This window comes from Scleropages formosus, chromosome 19, assembly GCF_900964775.1.
Source record: "Scleropages formosus chromosome 19, fSclFor1.1, whole genome shotgun sequence".
NCBI lineage: Eukaryota > Metazoa > Chordata > Actinopteri > Osteoglossiformes > Osteoglossidae > Scleropages > Scleropages formosus.
Genome location: NC_041824.1, coordinates 25,243,713 through 25,263,402, shown reverse-complemented (window position 1 = coordinate 25,263,402; position 19,690 = coordinate 25,243,713). Strand labels below are relative to the sequence as shown.

Sequence of the window (19,690 nt, the reverse complement as noted above, 5' to 3'; positions counted from 1 at the left end):
CTGAAAGTGTGTGTGTGTGTGTGTTAATGTCACCCCAGATGCATGAGTAACCAGATTATCTGGAGACCGAATAATAGGGGGTGGGTGTATTTTTTTTTTTTTTTTTTTTTTTTTTTTGGGGGGGGGGTGGCAGCATAAAAATATAGTTAGTATGTATACAAATAATGAAGAATGAATTGCAACAAATGCCATTCAGCACTGATTAAATGTCAGTGTTACAGAAACTTGCATATTTTGTAAATTGTATTTCAACCTAATAAATTGTCGAATCTCCATAATGCAGTTGAAGCCAGAGATTTCATGTTCAATGAAAACGAAGAGCCAGCAAGGAAGACTTCTCTAAACAGAATTTATTAATGTATTATACACATGTGCATCCATTGCGGTGGCAAGAGTCGGTGTAGAGACACTTAGTGCGGCACTAAACTTCAAAGGCAGGCCTGTTGGAAACAGCTTGTATGACAGTGTTCGGGAGTCTCCGCATCCCCTTCTCTTAGTCATTCTTCCAAGAGGCTGTAAGGGCTGACAAAGACACGCAAAACAGGCCGAGCAGTGGTATTCTGTAAATACCATCAGCTTGCTTTAATGATGAAAAGGTGTACTGGGTACAGCACAGTAACCTTCAGCACTGATCTGATGTCTATGCTCCTATCAGAGTAATGTTTTGTGTTTCAGATCAGAACCAGCCCATCTCATCCACCTTTACCATCACATTTTATACTGCTTCTTTCGCTTCAGGGTGCTGGCGTACATTCTGATCTGAAGCGTAGGGCTCAGAGTCTCTGTATATAATGTAAAAGTTTCTCTTCACCTGAAGACTGATTGCTTTCTGACAATATTAATAAGTTACTCACACTATACGTTTTACAGACATAAATGACACCTGTTACCAAATGGTGGTTTAAGATGGCAGTGGTATATAGTAGCCGAACATGGCTAAAGAATACAGTTTAGTGAGTTGTGCCGGGTGCTGGTTCTTAAAGAAGCAAGTGTGGTAGGTGTTTCAGCAATTTACAGCATTCTGGAAAACCGGGGTCCCCACTCCCTACTTGATCAAATTTTGCAAAATGGGACTGATGAAAGAAAAACCTGAAATGAATCCATGTGACATTTTACCCCACCGCTTGCTGACCTTCAACTCACCCTCACTTCTTCAGGGCCTTGCTCTGTGATTCCAGTGAATGAATGAGCTGGATTTCCCGCTGTATTGTTAGCCCCATCTCCCAGCGCCAGTCTTACACCCAAGTACCCTTTCCCAACCAGAAGCTCAGAGTGAGTAGGTAGTGTGTGGGCCAGTCAGAGATTGGCAGCATCATGGGAGCAATATCAGTCTGTGATTAAAATCAAGAAAAGCTTAAATCACGCTCTGCTGCTTCTGCTTTTCTCCATCCTTATGCTTATGTACACACTGGGGTTGGAGCTAACTCCGGTGGGGTTATGGGAAATGGAAGCATTCCCCTCTGCCAAAACCTTGACCTCACCTGGCTCCACACATTTTCTGGAGCTCCTCTCCCTGCCCAGCCCTGGCCCACCCCTCAGTCCTGGGATCCAGAGCTGGAGCGAGGGACTCTATCAGGACTGCGCGGAGCACGTCCCATCATCTCCTGCCCCCATTCCCGGTGACTGGACTCCTGAAGCCCCCGACCAGTGGTCTCAATGGGCAGGGCACACGATGCCATGGCTGCCAGCAGGCAGCAACAGCAGTACACAGACAGCGTCAAGTACACCGAGGACTCCAGCATCACCTGCATGCAAACAGTGGAGCAACATTCGCTCAGCGAATGAATCTCTGGTGAGTCTACAGGACACAGGCCAGATGCATAGACATAGATGCATGTGCCCCGTGGTTCCTCCAAAAAGAGCATGTTCATCAACCAAGAGGGTTCCTGTTACCTGCGCAACAAAGGGAGTGATGAGAGCACCGACCCTAGCCATCCCACTGCTGGTTCCCAGCCCCAACGCTCTGGTTGCTGTAGGGTACACCTGGACAGAACAGAAAAGTAATGGAGATATTGTCAAAAACCATGCAAAAACTTAGTACCAGCTCTTTGGTTAGGGCCTCTCTAAGTTCTGTGTGAACGGATGAGTAGTGTCTCCTTAGTTCCAAGCAACACCTCAGTTAGTGCTTTTAGAGGAAGGCAGTGGTGCATGATCTCTACCTGTCGTAGATACTGACTCAAGTTAATGTTTCACTTGCTGCAGTCTGCTATAAATTTTAATCCACATTCAATATAGTACCTGTAAGTTATTCCTGCTGAGTAAGGAGTGAGATAAGAAGCACTGTTCCTTGAAGTTGACCTTGCCCATACATGCCTAAACAAACTCTTAACAGTCCTAAGGAAAGCTTTCCAACATGAACCTAATAGTCTGGGGGGAAAAAAGTGGTACCACTATTGTTTTTGGTATTCCAGAGAATGAAATATGCAGTAATACGTGTGGAAAAAGTCATTGTCCCTTCATTCAATTACTGGTTGAGCCACCATTAGCTGGGATGACAGCAACCACTAAACACTTTCAGTAGCTGCAGACCAGGGTCTGACATTGCTGTAGAAGAATTCTGGCCTGCTCCTCAATGCCAAAGTCCTTTACCTCAGCAACATTTACAGGTTTTCAAGAATGAGCAGCTGCTTCCGGGTCTTTCCACACCATCTCAATCAGATTCAGATCAGGACTTTGGAAAAGCCTTTCTGTAGCTTTAATTTGCACCTCCAATTCAGATGTTTATCTGCTTGAATATTTGATCACTGTCTTGGAGCACGACCTAGGTGGACTTTGGTTTCAGTTAATGGGCTGATGGCCTTCAGAATTTTTTAATGCAAAGGAGTTTATAGCTCCTTCGCTGATACCAAGGCAGCCAGGTCTTGTGGCAGCAAAACATTCCCACACCATCATGCTGCCACCACCATGCTTGACTTTTGGAAAAGGTTCTTACTTTTGATTCATTGGTCCACAGAATATTCTTTCAAAGGTCCTGAGAAATGTCCAGGTGCTTTTTGGTGAATTGCCAAGTGACTTTCGTATGCCTTGCCACATTCCTATTAAGTGTTCCATGTTTGCAGTGTCTTTTTTAATATTCAACTTTTATTGATTGTAATGTGGCTAAAAAAACTTCTGGTTCCTACTATGTCCCAAAGGATGGAGTTTTACTGTAAATTAGGAAAACATCTTCACACTATTCAGCAACTTTTCTCCAGAAGCTTTCAGAAATATCCTTTGAGCATTGCATAATATGTCACTATGAATATGTTTTGCTAACTTGACTTTTCAATGGTAAGGCTTTAAATGATTGAACATTATATTGGACAGGTCCAAATCAACCCTGACTATATTCAAACAGCTCACTGTAATTATCCTCTTAATTAGGTTGATTTAATTTTGGTTAGTTAGACTCCATCAACCCTCCCGAGGTATAGGTCATCAACAAGCGCCCTCCGGAATCCTCTATCCCAGGGGTGTCCAAAGTTTTTTTGGTGAGGGCCAAATACAGAAAAATAAGCAAAGGCCCGGGCCACACACAAGAGGTGACATATTGACACATGATTACTGTGTGTATTTCTAACTCACTTCTTTAAAGAAATATTCATTTTCCCACCGTGTTTGAAATCTTCTACACTCACTTGCTATCTTGCGTTTCTTCGGTGCTGCCATTTCTGGTGACTCGTGGTAAATATTTTTCTTTGCTTAATTTTGTTTAGTGGAGAAGCACCTTTTCTGTGACTGGCTCCATCTAGTGTTGAAACTGAGAAGTGCAACAGAGTTGAGCTCAAGCGCCATGTGCGGGCCATATTCAATTATATTTTCAGAATTTGCTGCGGGCCAATAAAAACTGACCCGCAGGCCGCAGTTGGCCCGCGGGCCGTAGTTTGGACACCCCTGCTCTATCCTGTACCTTTGCTTCTAGCTGGCTCCAAGTAAGGCCCATCTTTATGTCTGCCTGGAGGTCCCATCACCAGGTTTCTTGGATGACCTCTTCTTCTCTTCCCTTGGTGGTTCCACGTTAAGGCCTGTCTGGTGGTGCTGAATGTTTGTTTTCTTGGTGTGTGCCCAATCCATCTCCATCTTTTTCTTCCAATTTTGGCTCCTGCTGGACCAGTGGATCTAGGGGATTCTGACCATCAAAGTCTGACTAATGGATCTGGAGGATTCCTCTCGAACAGTTGTTAATGAACGTCTGCACTTTGTTGATTGTCATTTTTGTTATGCTCCATGTCTCGGCGCCATAAAGCTGCGCTGAGTTCACGTTGGAGTTGAACAGTTGGATTTTTGTGCATTGTGATATTTCTCTGGAGCTCTATATGTGCTTGAGCTGTAGAAAGGTTGCTCTGGCCTTGCCGATCCTTGCTTTGACATCTGCATCTGTGCCACCCTGCTTATTGATGATGCTCCCCAGATAGGGAAAGGACTCCACCTCTTCCAGTGCACTATCTTTGAGTGTGACTGTTTCAGTGCTGGTTGCATTCACTTTCATGATCATGATCTTCTCCTTGTTGGTGCTGAGGCCTACTTGTGAAGAAATATCTGCAAACACTGTGGTCTTTTCCTGCATCTGTTGGCAGTTGTGAGACAGCAGTGCCAGATCATCCGCGAAGTCCAGGTCATCCAGCTATGGACTCTTCCTCCTCCGCTCTGTGGACATCTTCATTATCCAATCAATGGCTAGTAGAAAGGAACGGAGACAGCAGCCATCTTTGCCTGACACTAGTCTTGACCTGGAACTGTCAGGTGAACAGACCATCATGGATGGCTCTGCAGTTCATTCCATTGTAGCTGTTCTGAATGATGTTGACCAGCTGGATGAGCACACTGTCATGTGGTAGCAGTTTCCACAGGGTGTCTGTTTACACTGTAGACTCATAATCAACAAAGTTGACATACAGTGAGGAATTCAACTCCAAAGACTGCTCTACGATGATGCGTAGAGTGGTGATCTTGTTGGCATATGATCGGTTCTTTCTGAATCCTGCTTGTTGGTCTCTCAGCTGGGAGTCGATTGCGTCTTTCATTCTTTCCAGGATGACACTGTTAAAAACTTTTCCTGACACAGGCAACAGGGTGATCCCTCTGTAACTTGAGCATTTACTGAAGCTACCTTTCTTGGAAAGCTTGATGAGGTAGCCCTCTTTCCAGTGTATTGGTACATCTTCTTCACAGATCTTGCCAAAGAGCAGGTACAGAAGCTCTACAGTGGTATCTACATCCACCTTGAGTGCCTCTGCAGGGATGTCATCTGGTCCCACTGCCTTACCATTCTTTAGCTTCAATATTGCATTCTTGATTTACTCTCTGGTGGGGCTATTGCAGTTGATGGGAAGGTCAGTTTGAGCTGGCTGGATGTCAGCAGGGTTGGGTGGGGTGGATCTGTTTTGCAATTCATCAAAATGCTCTGCCCATCTGTTAAGTTGGTCGTATTTTCCCGTGATGGCAGTCTCTTCTTTGTCCTTGACAGGTCTTTGTGGTTTGCTGTATTTGCCTGATAGCTCTACAACATCACCAGGAAGCTGTTTCACATTGCCACTGCCAGCTGCTTGTTCTGCCTCTTCTGCTAGGCTATCAGTTTATTTTCACTTGTCCACTTTGATGCTCCTCCTCACCTCTCTGTTGGCTTGTATACTCTTCTTGTATTCCTGATGTTCTTGTGCTGCGGTTATTCACTACTGATTTAGGTTTCTGCTGTTATCCAGTCTTTGTGTTGGCATTTTCTGTGGCTGACTACTACTTCACATGTTGATGTCAATGTGTCTTTAGTACACCACTGGTTTTCTATAGTTGCCTTGAATTTTAAAAGTTCTTGCAGTACTTGAAACTTATTGAGTTTTAGCCTGAACTCTTCCCCCGCCTTGGTGTCTCTCAAGAGGCCTACCTTCTATTGCTGTCTCAATCCAGTTCTTCAGCTTGACCTTCAGTTTAGCAATCAACAGGTGGTAGTCCAATGCTGGTGTTGTCCTCTTCTATCTTCGCATTGAAATGCCAATGAGGAGGGTGATGTCTCTTTCTGGACACTTGTCGAGAATGCTCTGGAATTGGCCGTAGAATTCTTGCTTGACATCTTCATCACTGTCATTGGTAGGTGGAGAGCACTGAATGATGATCAGCTTGAGCTTCTTTATCTTTGTTCTGAAAGCTGCTGCGATGGTTATTGGCCCATGAGCCTCCCAGCTTATCAGCGCTCTTTGTGCTGATTTTTATAGCATGAGAGCTATACCTTCTCAGGGGCGTCCTCTTCTTCATGCGTGGAGTATAGCTGCAACTCTCTGTTTGTCAGCCTCTTCTGTCCAGACTGTGTCCATCTGGTTTCAATGATTCCAAGCAAGGCAATATTGTACTTTTTCATTTCTGCAGCTTTTTGTCCGATCTTCCCGCCTTGATAGATGGTCTTGACAGTCCACGTCCCAGTGATGCTGTTCCTGTTGAAAGAAAGGGTGTTCGGTCCTGTGGATTCCGAAGACTCCAAGCTTTCACCACATAATGTCAAGTCTTCTTGATGAAGATTCTCTCTCCTCCAGGCTAGAGGTTGGAAGTGTTCCTGTTAATGTTGCTGTAGCCTATAGGGCTTTAACGGGTTGAGGGAGCTAGCCCCGCACCCAACCCTCCTCCTTTCGCATCTGGGCTTGGGACCAGCATAGGCGGATGTGATTAATGTGGTGGGGGGGGTTAATTCCCCCCCATGACAATAGATTTCATTATCTTCCATGCCAAAGCAATAGCATAAAAACATTTGTTGTCATGTTTTCAAATTCCATTCATATATGAGTAGAACTAACAATGATCCGATGAAATTTAAGAGTAAAAAAAGCAGAAAGAGAGAACTGGAAGGGGAACAAATACTTTTTTACAGCACCTTAAGTGCACGCTGACATGTGGTCTCACCTCTGGGGTGTAGACATAAGCTGCTTGGAACCCTCCAGCAATGAAGGCTCTGGCAATGAAGATCAGGACTGTGAGAGATGTCCTGTGAAGAAGATTCAATTATAGCCAGCAGCCTCATAGACTCCATGATGGGTAAGGTCATATTCATTCATGTAGCTAATTAGAGTCATAGTGGACTCACATAGACTCCATGTCATAACACAATCATAGTGAAATCATGTATCCTTATGATGGGTGTTGTATATGGAATGTTGTATAAACTTGGATAAGTGTTAATAGGCCACTCTTAATAGTACCGTTGGTTAGAGTTTGGTCGGCCAGTGATATGTACAAAGTGAACGAGAGTTGTTGTTTGCAAGTGGTTCAGTAAAGAAAGAAAGAAGAAAACATAATCCATCGTGTCTTATCTTTATTTGTGTTTGAGTGTAATGAATACACGAGCAAAACACGACAATGGGTAATGTTGCTCATAGTCCTACTGGACCCCTGTACCATCACGATGAGTAACATAATCTTTGTGAACTTACTATTAATGGCTCAGTGATGTTAACCACCACTTGTTACGGCCATGAGCGCTCACCTCCCGACGCAGGCATACAGGGGCACCATGCAGAGAGAGAACACCAGGAAACACAGGGCCATGGTCTTCCTTCTGCCAAGCCGATCAATGGCCCAAAGGGTCACCAGCAAGCCTGCAGGAAAAGAAGAGCTATGTCAGTGAACTTGCTATAGAGGTTCACCTCAAAAAGCAGCCCACTGCTGGGGGAAACAGCCTGCTGTTCCTTGTACATTATGGTGTATCTTGTGAAATGCCTTAACAGAGCACTCTTCTGTTCCAATGCTGGGGGTCCAAGGAACTGCACTTTCACCAGTGCTACATTTACATTTATTCATTTAGCTGACACTTCTCTCCAAAGCAACTTACAATGTTAAGGTCACAATTACTACCTGCTTATAATCATTTACCCATTTCTACAGCTGAGTAATTTTACAGGAGTAATTTAGGGTAAGGACCTTGCACAAGGGCACTACAGCCAGAGGTGGGGATCAAACCTGCAACCTTTGGGTCCACAGGCAATAGCTCTAACTACTACACTACCAGCTGTCCCTTCGTATTACTTGCATAATAGCTTCACCATAATAGTTTCAATTTGTTAGATGACCTGCTAAAACAAGTGTGAAGTCTCTGTGGCTGGAATTTGAATTGAAAAATGCTTCTCACGTAGATCCGAAAAGGTATCATATATCAGATGTTTAACACTCACCTGGGAATTCTGACAGAGTGGTCCAGAGCAGGTCCTTGTAGTCATCTGATGTCAGGAACTTGCACTCCAGACTACACCGGGGCTCCACCTTACTGCCTGTGGACACTAGGAAAAAGCAAAGTCAGACGCTTCCCTGAGACTTAACCAAATTATTTTACGGTTTCAACTTGGCCTTAACCAGATCCAATCTGTTGACATAGCAGGTTCATTTAGGACAATTAAAACTATGGTGTTGTAGAACTACCCAACCTGTCACCACATTAGAATACCTAGGGGAGGTGGGCAGCCACTGCTACTTAGACCACCAGAGGTTTATTTTTGTCCCCATCTTTGCAGGTGGGAGGTTTTTTGTTTTCTTCTCCTGCACTGTCAATCGGGTTATCCCAAAAGTTCACTATAACTTCTACCTTTGTGTATTGTATCATTCCCTAGAACTTTGCTCAGCACCCTGTGTAAGTCTGGTGTAAATATTGCTCTGTAAAAATACGTTGAATTGAACAGAGAAAAGTGAAGCCACTCAATATTTTTTCTTCTGGTGAGAACTCTGTTTTCAAGTGTATGTACAAAACAGAATAAACATCTAACAGGGCAGTAACAAGACAGCATTTCCACTCACCTTCACATGCATCTCCTGTCTGAAATAACTCTGTGGTCAGCAGGACCAGACCATAATAGGAGAAGGCATTAGAGAACCTGGGGAAGATGCACAAACACTGTTCATTACATTTCCTGGTGTTGCTACAAGTGACTCTAAATTTCCAGTTTTTTTCCTGTAACTGAAGGAACTCCATGATGTATCACTGCTCTATGACCAAGCAGAAAAATGTGAGATGGTCTCTGTGCCTCTTGCTCACCAGATAAACCACAGCAGAACTGTAGTCCAGCGAAAGTGCGGTGAGAAGAGATCTTGGATCTTCCCACGTTCCTCCTGGGAAGCACAGTATGACCACGAAGCACAGTATGACCACAAAGCACACGCTTCAAAGCAAAATTGCTTCATGGATATAGTTTGTCAACGCTATTGGCGTTAGTCATAGCTCTGGCCCCCGCTGGATTGTATACACTGGCTCCTCAACTTATAAACACAAATGAGGCATAATCTGTGTTCGTAACTCAATTTGTCTGTAAAGCCAAAGTTCCCTTTAAATCAAAATCAGCTGAAGTTTAATGATACCGGAATCCCTCGATTCATTTCTAGGTTAGGTCCTCCACACATCGTAGGATTAAGCTTAGCTATAATGAGATACATTTAAAATCAGATACTTTTCTCCAAAGCCTCATACAGCTGAGGGTAAACAGAGTGCATTTCACAACAAAGAGTTTCAGATGGAGACACGAGATTGTCATAGTAAACTTAGTCCAGTAAATAGTACACATAGTCCAGTGTCACTGCTTTGGCTGGTGCACATCACACAAGTAGATGCATCTAGAACTTAAATGCTTGGGAAGTAAAAAAAATAAGAGTGACAGAAATTTATGAAGCTGTTAAGAGATAAGTGAGTCTGAAAGAGGTATGTTTTGAGACCCTTCTTCAGTGCTGCATTAGAATACACTGGTATACTTTTAAACATTATTAACTTTGAAATACATTAACATAAACACATTGACTGAAACCACTTGTCCTAAGCGGGGTCGCGGTGAGCTGGAGCCTAACCCGGCAACACAGGGCACAAGGCTGGAGGGGGCACACCCAGGACAGGACACCAGTCCACCGCAAGGCACCCCAAGTGGGACTCAAACCCCAGGCCCCCTAGAGAGCAGGCACAGGCCAAACCTGCCGTATCACCACACCTTCCTTAAATACACTAGCTTTAAAACTAATTTAAAATGACAGAATTTTATAAGGATGAATGAATAAGTAACAGAAAATGATTCTCGCATGGATGAAGGACTCTTCGTCCTCTTCTTTTTCCCAAATTGCAGTTCTGGCTGATCGATGTGATGCACTCGATAAGTTCTAAGACTTGGCCACCATGTGGTGATGCTGAGCTCTTCTACCAACAGCTTGCAACCACATCAGCGTCATGAGGAAGCTGATTGTACAACTTATTGACTGTGCCATGTTGATCATGGACACGGCCACACTCACGTTCTGTCTGAATGTGTTTTGCTGCTGCCACGAAGCAGAAACATGTTTCGCTCCACAACAAACAGAAACGGACAAGTGAAGAGAATACCATTAAAGACAAATAATGTGGAGAAACTGGTACATTTGAAAATTCATAACTTGAATATTGGTAAAGCGAGGAGCCAGTTTACGTCCATAGATACTGACTGCTGTGGATAACTGTGGGTCTGGGGGAAAGTAGGCTGTGCAGTAAAAAGCAAGTATGGCTGCCAGCTGAGGGGTTGCGAGGTCCCAGGTAACAGCTACATCCCAGAATTCCACAATTCGTGTCTCGTTCGGCTTTACCTGTCTGGCAACAATGAGCTTCCCCAGGGGCATGGGGGCCCCGTTATCCACAGCGATGCGCTTGAGCGTAGCCAGCGCCTTCTCCTGGCTGCCTGTCAGTACATCATAGCGGGCGCTCTCAGGTAGCCACTGGACACACACATACACACACACACACACACACACACACACACACACACACACACACACACACACACACACACACAGAGCACAGATTACAACAAGCTCAGATAAATGGGCTGTTCCAGTCACAGTGGGTGTGTCAATCAGGAAACCACAGTGTGTAACTGGACCCCCATACTGTGTTGCTGGATTCTCACAGTGTGTCACTGGATCCCCATACCGTACCCCATACTGTGTCACTGTATCCCTACAGTGTGTAACTGGATCCCCATTCTGTGTCGCTGGATCCCCATACTGTGTTGCTGGATCTTCACTGGATCCCCGCACTGTATCACTGGATCTTCACAGTGTGTCACTGGATACTCACAAAGCACAGGATGGCGAAGACGAGCAGTGGCACCGTGGAGAGGGCAAGTAGCCATCGCCAGCCCAGTGTGGGCATCACCAGGATGGCAAGCAGCACTTCGAACACAGTGCCCAGGGCCCAAAATATCTTTGGCAATGGGGGTTGGAGCACCGTGACAGAGGAATAAGGTGGGGTTAGAGCCTCTGCAGCATGAGGTCCAGAGAGTAATGTAAGCAAAGTAGCGTTGAGTGACCGAGAAAGACGGCTTTTGGGCTGTACCTCAATAAGCAGGATGCAGGTGGCTCTGGACCTCATGGGGAGGAACTCTGCGTAGAGCGTCACCCTGGGTAAGGGAGCAGCACAAATCCCACAATGCATCAGTGCCACATTAGCAATGTGAACAGAGAGTGCAGAGCTTGGAGCAGAGCCAGTGCAGCATACTGCGGTACCTTGCTGCCACCTGGGCTGCACTGTGGAGAAGGCTCACCTGCAGCCCACCATTCAGTTAAAAAAAACGCCGTGAGCTGCGCTGCATATTCTACTGTAGTCACACGGCACAAAGAATTTAAAATTGCTTTGGCTGCAAGTGTGAGTGCATTTATTTATTTCTCTGATGCTTTCCTCCAAAACGACTTAAAGTGTTTACCTTGTCACAGTTTACCCGTTTATAGAGTAGACTAGTTTTCACTGTATCAGTTCAGGTGAAGTACTTTTCTCAAGGGTACTGCAGCAGGTGTGGATTTCCTCTCGAAAAGGCATGTTTCAAAATGTTTACTGCATGTTTACTGTCTCCTGTCCAGTTAGCAATGGAGGTGATTTATGAGAGGGTAAGGTGTAAGTCCAGTTCATCCTTGCCCTACTGGACCAATAGTTTTATGCAAATAAATCACTTCAAATATTGAAATAAAGTGACTGAAAATTTTGTGTTCCACCTGGGTGATTTTTGTTCAACTTTTTTTTTTAATATTCTGAAAAATAAATTGGAAAAAATAGGATTGCAATGTACTGCTCGTCTGTTCATTCCACTATCTGCTTAGCTGAAATTCATTCACACAGATGTATTCTGTATGATGTATAACTGTATTATGTGGAGGTGTGGTTATATACCCAGAGAAGATGAGACGATTTGCTCAGAGAGTTCAGGATGAGCATTTGACAGTGGCTGGGATTGGTGTCCAGCGGGAGATGGAAAACAGGGGACACTTACGACTGCGGGGCTCCCCCGATGCCAAAGCCCACAAGAGCGCGAAGGAAGAGGATCCAGCCATACACTGGGGCGAAAGCGCTGAGGAGCCCATAGAACATGGTCCACAGGACGCTCATCTTCAGGCCCTACACCCATCACACACATACACACACGTGCTGAGGAGATGTAACAACGCTCTGGTCCACAGGACTTTCATCTTCAACTTGTGTGCCCTTGCGCGCGCGCGCACACACACACACACACACACACACACACACACACACACACACACACCTATGCTGCCCGCTATTGACAGGCCAGCCATCTGTCCCTCACACCTTCACACATCACATACAAAAGTGCAGTTTGTAATGGAACTCCCCAACCGTTAACAGTTCGTCTCTTTACAGCAAATGTCCTAGTAGTTATGAGCACTATTTCCTTTAATGCTGCTGAACTCACCGTTTTTCGTCCGTACTTGTCTGATATGTTCCCCCACAGTGAGGAGCTGATCATCATACCGATGAACACAACCTGGAAGGAGATGTGGGCAGAGAAGCAGAAATCAGAGAAAAGTACCTTCTCAGAAACACACCCTCCAGTGTTATGCTTTGCTTATTTAATGCAATTTTACATTTTACACGAGTGATTCAGCCTGTTCTCTGTATACTGCCGATAAGAGGTATAATAGCATGCAGTAACGTGTACAGTATGTATAATACTCTTCATATACCTCTGGTTTGGTGTGACTCCCTGTCTTCCCCCCTGTCTCTCTCAACTGGTGTTCTGCAGGGCCCAATACTCAGCCCTTTAATTTTCTCAGTGTACACCAATTCCCTCAGCTTTGCCATTTCCCCTCACAGGTTCTCCTACCACTGCTACGCTGAAGGCGCTCAGCTCTTCCTCTCTTGTGATTCCAGTTAAGGACCTCCTTTAAAGGCACCACAGCGGGGTTCATCCTAAGACTCGAAACTCCAAGCTCTGAATTACATGATTACTTCCTTTACCACTTCCTGCTGATGACTGGAGATGGAAAACTAGTGTCTATGAAGTTGACACACCCAGCCCCAAACTCCATCACTGCTCTTTCAGTGAAGGACGTGCCACTTATCATACCGATGTAAGTAGCGCCACCTCCCAGCTGGGGAGCCTCCATTCGCAGTGCAGCTGGGGAGCCAGGATGCTGAGGATCATCATTTCCATGGCATCTGCCATCTACATACACAAAAGGAACAAATTAGGGGACAAGAAGATGCTGCATGACAACTATTCTCCAACTCTGTAGAGGAGACAGTGGAGCAGCATGGATATACGTGCACTTCACGATAAATGTGCTCTCTTCATCTAATAGAATATCTTCAGGCTATTCATTTTGGTTCCAGAGAAATTCTGACATTTTATAACTATAAAACTTATAATTGCATTAGATACCTGGAAGATCACAACAGGTGTTCTACCCCATTCCAGAAGATGCACCTCACTGTGGCCTTATTACATTTACATTTATTCATTTAGCTGGTGCTTTTTTCCAAAGCAACTCACAATGTTAATCTACCTGCAATTTACCCATTTATACAGCTGGGTAATTTTACAATTTTAGAGTAAGTACCTTGCTCAAGAATACTACAGCCAAAAGTGAGATTTGAACTTTTAACCTTTGGGTCCAAAGGCATCAGCTCTAAACACTATGTTACCAGCTGTCCCTATTACATTTTCCATTTATTCATTTAGCTGTCCCTTTTCTTGAAAGCATCTTACAGTGTCCATTCAGACTCTATCAGACCACTATCAAGGGTACAACAGCAGGACGTGGGACTCAAACATAAGCCTTTAAGCCCAAAGGTGGTGACTCTAACCACTACACTCCCTGCTGCACATATTATTAGTCCAACTGTGCTACATTACCGAGAAACATCTGGGTCCCATGGCAATCTGGGAGAAGCTTTGTGGTTCCTGAGAAGGTACTCTGCTTTGGAGTTCATCTTGTATAGCAGGATGTTTTATGTGGTAAATAAAAGTGATCCTATGATGCTCTGCAGCTCATCAGCTCTGATCTGGACAAAGTGTCTTTAGCACAGCTTGTTCACCAAGCACTGCATCAGCCTTTAAAAACATAGCTCTGCCACTGTGTTTCGCCCACGAGCACCAAAATGCCGTTGTGCATCCTCAGCAGACTCCTCCCCTTGGCTACACATTCTCACCCATGACAGCCCGGTAAGAATGGAGAGCTTCCACTGGAACTTGCCAAAACCAATGGCCTCCACAGCATCCTCCACCATGAAGGTGTCTGGAACAAGGGACACCATTTGTCACAAGAGAGGCTATTGTAAAACTGCACTGTGGTTCATTCTATTAGTGTTACACCTTGTGTCACTGGCTTGAGTGCTGGACATACCTGAAACATTGAACAAATTTTTATTCTGCGATTATGCTTCTATATTTATTTATTCAACAAGCAATTTTCCAGATGGTGGCTTACAATGATAAGTTACTTAGACTTATTTCCCATTTAAATAGCAGGGTAATATTTATTATAATTTCCGATAAGTACCTTGCTCAAGGGTACTACTGCAGGAGGTGGAATCCAAACCTAGATCCCTCAAGCACAGGGTGGCAGCTTTAACCAATACGCCACCTGCTGCTGCTCCTCCTGTATGAATATGGTGTCTATAAGCCTATACCTGACTGTACCCAATCAACATGGTTAACAGGTACACCTGGGAAAGCTTGTCAAGGGGATAAAAAACACCAGGTGCAGCCAACTAAAGAAGCGTGCAAAAGCCTCATATATGGTGAACCTGAAGAGCAAGGAGGGAGGTGATTCTCCTGACGCTTGTGATGGCCTGAGTTTAATATAGTGACATTTTGGAGTTCTGGTTCATGAGAAGCTGGTTTCACTTAGGTGGTATTGTCTTGGTGTGGGTGTCCTTGTGGATAATGGGGAAGAGAAATAAAGAGCCACGAACAATCCCACAGTCATTCCCCACCTGGTCTCTCTCTGGACACAGTTCGCCTAGTGACGCACGGCTCTTAATGAGTCAGGTTAAATTAATTCAAACCTGTCTGTGTGAATCAGGAAATTGTGGTCCAACTCAAATGTCCCAGCTACTCTCCTGGGGGGGGAAGTTGGGTTTCTCAAGCTGGAATGGGTGGGGCAGGTGGACAGGAGGGCAAATTACCATCAGTGGGGTTGGCAAACTCCCGGGGTACAGCCGTGCCCTCGCCCAGCTCTACAGACTCAAGGTCCGTTCGCACTCCCTCGATCTGGACCTCATGCTCCCGGAACACCCCCTCGTCCTCTGAGCGCGCGCTTTCACCAGTGCGGCGGAACTTGATCACCCTGGAGAAAGAGCAACACACTTGTTAGTCAGGTAGCTCTGCCTGTCACAGACTGAGCTGTGTCAGGCAAGTTGGTTCCAAGGAATCAGTAAGATGCCGGCGAAGTACCATCAATGTAACGCTGAACCTTGTTGCTGTTGCCTGTCACATGCATTTTATCTTGTATTGTTATATTGTTTGTTCTGGTTTCGTATTCCATTTAACACTGTTTGTTTGAACTAGATTGGGTGCCGGGAAAGGCCTACCGGTATCTGTCTGGTTGTCATTTACTAATATTTCTTTTATAAAGATATGGCAGGTATATGTACTGTTGTGAAGAGTGAATGTATTTATTGTTTTTAGAAGAACATTTCTGTAGACTTTTCCTTACCATGTAGCTGTCTGGTGTTCTGTTGTGTTTGGTGCCTTGTGTTGTAAACCCGATGGAGTGAACTATTTGGGGTATATCTAGGGGGGAGTCCTTGGGCACAACCAACTAGGCAGGGGTGTTTTACTGTGTAGTGTGAAATGTTTTTATAAGATGTATGTAGGGATTTTTATAGTAAAAAATGTTTAGTATTTGTATGTTTTAGTATTTATTTTAGATGTAATTTTGGGGGAAATGTATTTTGAAATAAATTGAGGCTGTTATGGTATAATCAGGGGGCGGAGCTATTACTATATAGGTTTCTATTAGGGCACTAGTGAGGGAATGTGATGCAAACTTATGTAGACACTCTCATGCAGTGCATAGGAGAGCTATGCATTAATGTTGATATAAGGGGTTAAGCCCATGGCTCATAGGCCTCATGTTCTTTATAATTTGTTTGTTTTGTACTTGGTTGAGGGTTAATGTGTTTTGAAGAATACTTTTTAGTAAAGGAAAATAAACCTTTTGGTCCACTACTTCAATTCTCCACTGTTGCTTCCATCCGTCGTCCATACCTTCACACCGCCCCCTACATTGATTGTCACCCACTTGACTGCTGCTGATTGCCTAACACAGCAGAATCATGTTTCAACATAATTCAGTTCTTCCAGACTAAAAAAAGAAAAATTCCAACAATTATTGTTAGGCTTTGCTTTGTCCTTCAGAGTGTGCTGCACCTTGGTTCCTTAAGTAGTCAGCAAAACACCTTTCGCTACCATTGTAGCACAAGACTATTGGTATGAGTGCTTTACATTTTTTGTACTGTTCAAAGAAATTTGCAACTCAGCTGCAAAAAAGTCTGCGGTAATGAAAATGTTTAATTATGTGTTCTCAGCTTTCAGAATGTACTGGCAAACATTTTCAGAAACAACTTTTTTTGACAATATTTTTACAGATGTGGATACTATTGGTGTTTAGTGAGTTTCAACATTTTGTTCCAGTCTGTATTTCTACCATGCTGCAATTATATAAAAAAAATTCTGGAATCACATCGATCGCAAATCATACCCTGAAGAGAAGAATCTGCCTGCAATTTCTTTAATTAACTTCTATGGAGGAAATCAATGTGCATCAGACAGAATAAGACTCTACGCACAGTCAAAGCTCCTGGAGAAGCATCAAATCCACAAAAAGCAAACAATAAACATCTCTCCCAGAATACCATCTCCAATCAAGCAGTACTTTTGTGAAGCCCAGTTGGACAAATGAATAAGTCCTTTCTGCTACTGAGAAGCCTTTTGGTAGAGTACTTTCCAGCATCAAACAGCCATGAGTGCAAGCAGTGACTGTAGCGTAGAGTCGTAGCAGCTCCACCTCAAAGATCTACACACCCCTGTCATCCCAAGACAATGTGTGTTTTACAAAGAGCGAGAGAAGCAAAAAACCACTTGAGAGTCAAGAGGGCTGCGGTGCTGTGAATCCACGTGTGAGTGTGATGCTGTAATCACTATAATCAGAGTGTTCATTTCCAGCGAAAGAGCTTGCTGCAAAATACAGCTGAAACCCCAGAAAGGAGAGTGTCAACAAGCAGAGCCCATGTTTACAGTCTTCTACCGCTATGAAGTATTCATTTCTCATTGATCAGTGACAGCTCCTTCCTTCCCTACCCGACAGTATCAATACAATGAAGTGACACAAAGCTCTGATATGATGTTAGCCTCCAGGGAGCACAGATACCACAACTGCACCTTTTCCCATGGATTATATGTAGGCATGAAAAGCATGTTCACAATCTTACCACACTTCAGCCCCTTGTGTTCACGTCACATATTAGCTTGCAGCATGTGACAGGAGACACGGTAACACAAATGCAACGCATGCAAGTGTTCTGGTCTGCAGGGTACACTTCCAAAGCACCTAAACGCACACCATCTTTTGCTTAGTGTCACAAAATGCTGCTGGTTCCAGCCAGGCCCAGGTGGGGTAGGAGAAGAGCCGCTGAGCTGACGATGAGAAAATGTGTTGAATATTTTAAGTCCTCTGTTGCTGTGGATGAGTCCTCCGTCTCTCATTCTGGTTGCTTTCAGATGGTGAACAGGCTCACTGCCAGGCCACAGCATTGCAGCAGAGAAGAGCAGAGGCTCTGTGTGCTCATGCTGAGACTGCCTGCCTACAGATCCTTAGTAATAATAATAATAATAATAATAATAATAATAATAATGTTACTTTAAGCATTTATTTGTTTACCTTTATTTAGCTGATTCTCCAAAGCAAATAATAATATTAGTAAATTTCACCATGATTTACCCATTTTTATCGCATGGTATTCCTACTGTATAAATTCAGGGTGAATACCTTAATCCAGGGTGCAACAGCAGGAATGGGATTTGAACCCAAGCCCTTTCAAGATATGAGAGAACAGCCCCAACAGGGCACTACTCGCTACCCCATACACTATATTCTGTGACACTTAAATCAGTGATTTTTCTGTCTGTCTAAAAGTACTTTAATTTTTTTCAGTTCACTAATTACAGCCTGTTTTTTTTGCTTCTTGTGCCATTCTTTCAGCATTTATCATCTCAGAATGAATGTGTTCATCACAGATCATCAACAAAGAGTGAATGAATGGAGCCTCTTTATTGATGATCACAGAGCGTCTGGTGAAGAGAATCCACCACAGCCGCCCCCCCCCCCCCCCAGACAGTCACTGCCTTTGAGGGGCATCCTGGGAGAAGTACACACTCATTCACGGGCTGTGTGCATGACAGCTGTGCACTGCTGTGTGTTGGGGGGGAGGTCACGCAGGAACCTCGAATATCACTGGACGGACAGGTGAGGTTATATAACACACACACAAACACACTCGCACACAGGCGCGCCTGCATGGACATCAAGCCTGTTTTACGAGGCAACAACTGCCTTTGAGCTGAGAGAAACAGTAACAATGAAACATTTCCCAGAAAGCGCAGAAACGGCCCGTTATTTGCCCACACAGCAAAGCGGGCGCTCATGGCGCCGAGAGACACGACTCGACTCCCCGGGGTGTTTCCCGCAAAACGGAGCCGCCGGATCCCGTGTGTTTATTTCGGAACGCAGCAGCTCGTCGGGCTCGTCCGAAACAAAGGAGGACAGAGCAGAGAAGCGCAGATCGCGCAGGCAGGGGAGCAGGGAGCGCGCGGCGCGTGAAGGCCCCCGCGTGTGCGAGCGGCACACGGGAGCGAGCAGCGGGCTTTGCACTTACGGCAGCTGCCTCAGCTGGAAGAGGTCGTCGTCCATCGTGGTGCTCCTTTCTCGGCCCTTCCGCGCTCCGTCTCATCGCCCTCACATTGCGGCGGGAACGAGCCGTGATTTCAGCACCACGGGCTGGCGGAGAGCGACCCGCTCCGGTGGGCTGTGGCGCTGGAGGAGGACGGCAGGGGGCGCTCTGGCAAAGACTGCTTCCCCGTGGCGTGTCTGCGGGGGGCTGCGAGGGGGGCAGCAGCGGGAGTGGGGGCGAGCTCGTTCGGAAGGGTCGCCGCATCCCGAGCGTTCGCCGCACCTTCGTCCTTTAACTCGTGCCGAAAGGTGTCCTCGTGATTCTGGGGTTTTGTCGGTTTGGTCTCCTTCGCTGCTTTGTCTGTCCTTTTTCTGGCACCACGTTTTTTGTGCAAGTGTGGTGCTGTAGGCCCGTGCAATTTATAATAATGACGCTTGTAAAGTCTTCATTCATTCATTCATTCATTCATTCATGTTGATATATCAATAGCATGAATGGGGGCAGCTGGCAGTGTAGTATTTAAAGCAGTGTCCTTTGGACTGAAAG

At 45.0% G+C, this 19,690-nt stretch overlaps 1 protein-coding gene across 3 annotated transcripts; it reads right to left on the bottom strand.

Moving 5' to 3' along the window:
• Positions 1–340: 340 nt before the first annotated feature.
• Positions 341–19,287, bottom strand: svopa (SV2 related protein a). Of its 3 annotated transcripts, XM_018748973.2 has the most exons (16): positions 19,130–19,287; positions 15,380–15,540; positions 14,402–14,487; positions 13,317–13,415; positions 12,663–12,734; positions 12,222–12,346; positions 11,294–11,357; positions 11,036–11,161; positions 10,546–10,674; positions 8,987–9,060; positions 8,749–8,825; positions 8,133–8,237; positions 7,448–7,559; positions 6,868–6,949; positions 1,894–1,983; positions 341–1,745 (listed from the first exon to the last, which is right to left on the bottom strand). In XM_018748973.2, the coding sequence occupies exons 1-16, from the start codon at positions 19,162–19,164 to the stop codon at positions 1,536–1,538; spliced, it is 1,647 nt and encodes a 548-aa protein (XP_018604489.2). In that variant the 5' UTR covers positions 19,165–19,287; the 3' UTR covers positions 341–1,535. The 3 variants fall into 3 exon arrangements, with proteins under 3 accessions (XP_018604489.2, XP_029102107.1, XP_029102108.1); XM_029246274.1 differs by having other exon boundaries at positions 11,036–11,357; XM_029246275.1 differs by lacking the exons at positions 341–1,745; positions 1,894–1,983 and adding an exon at positions 5,294–6,404.
• Between the last annotated feature and the right edge of the window lie 403 nt (positions 19,288–19,690).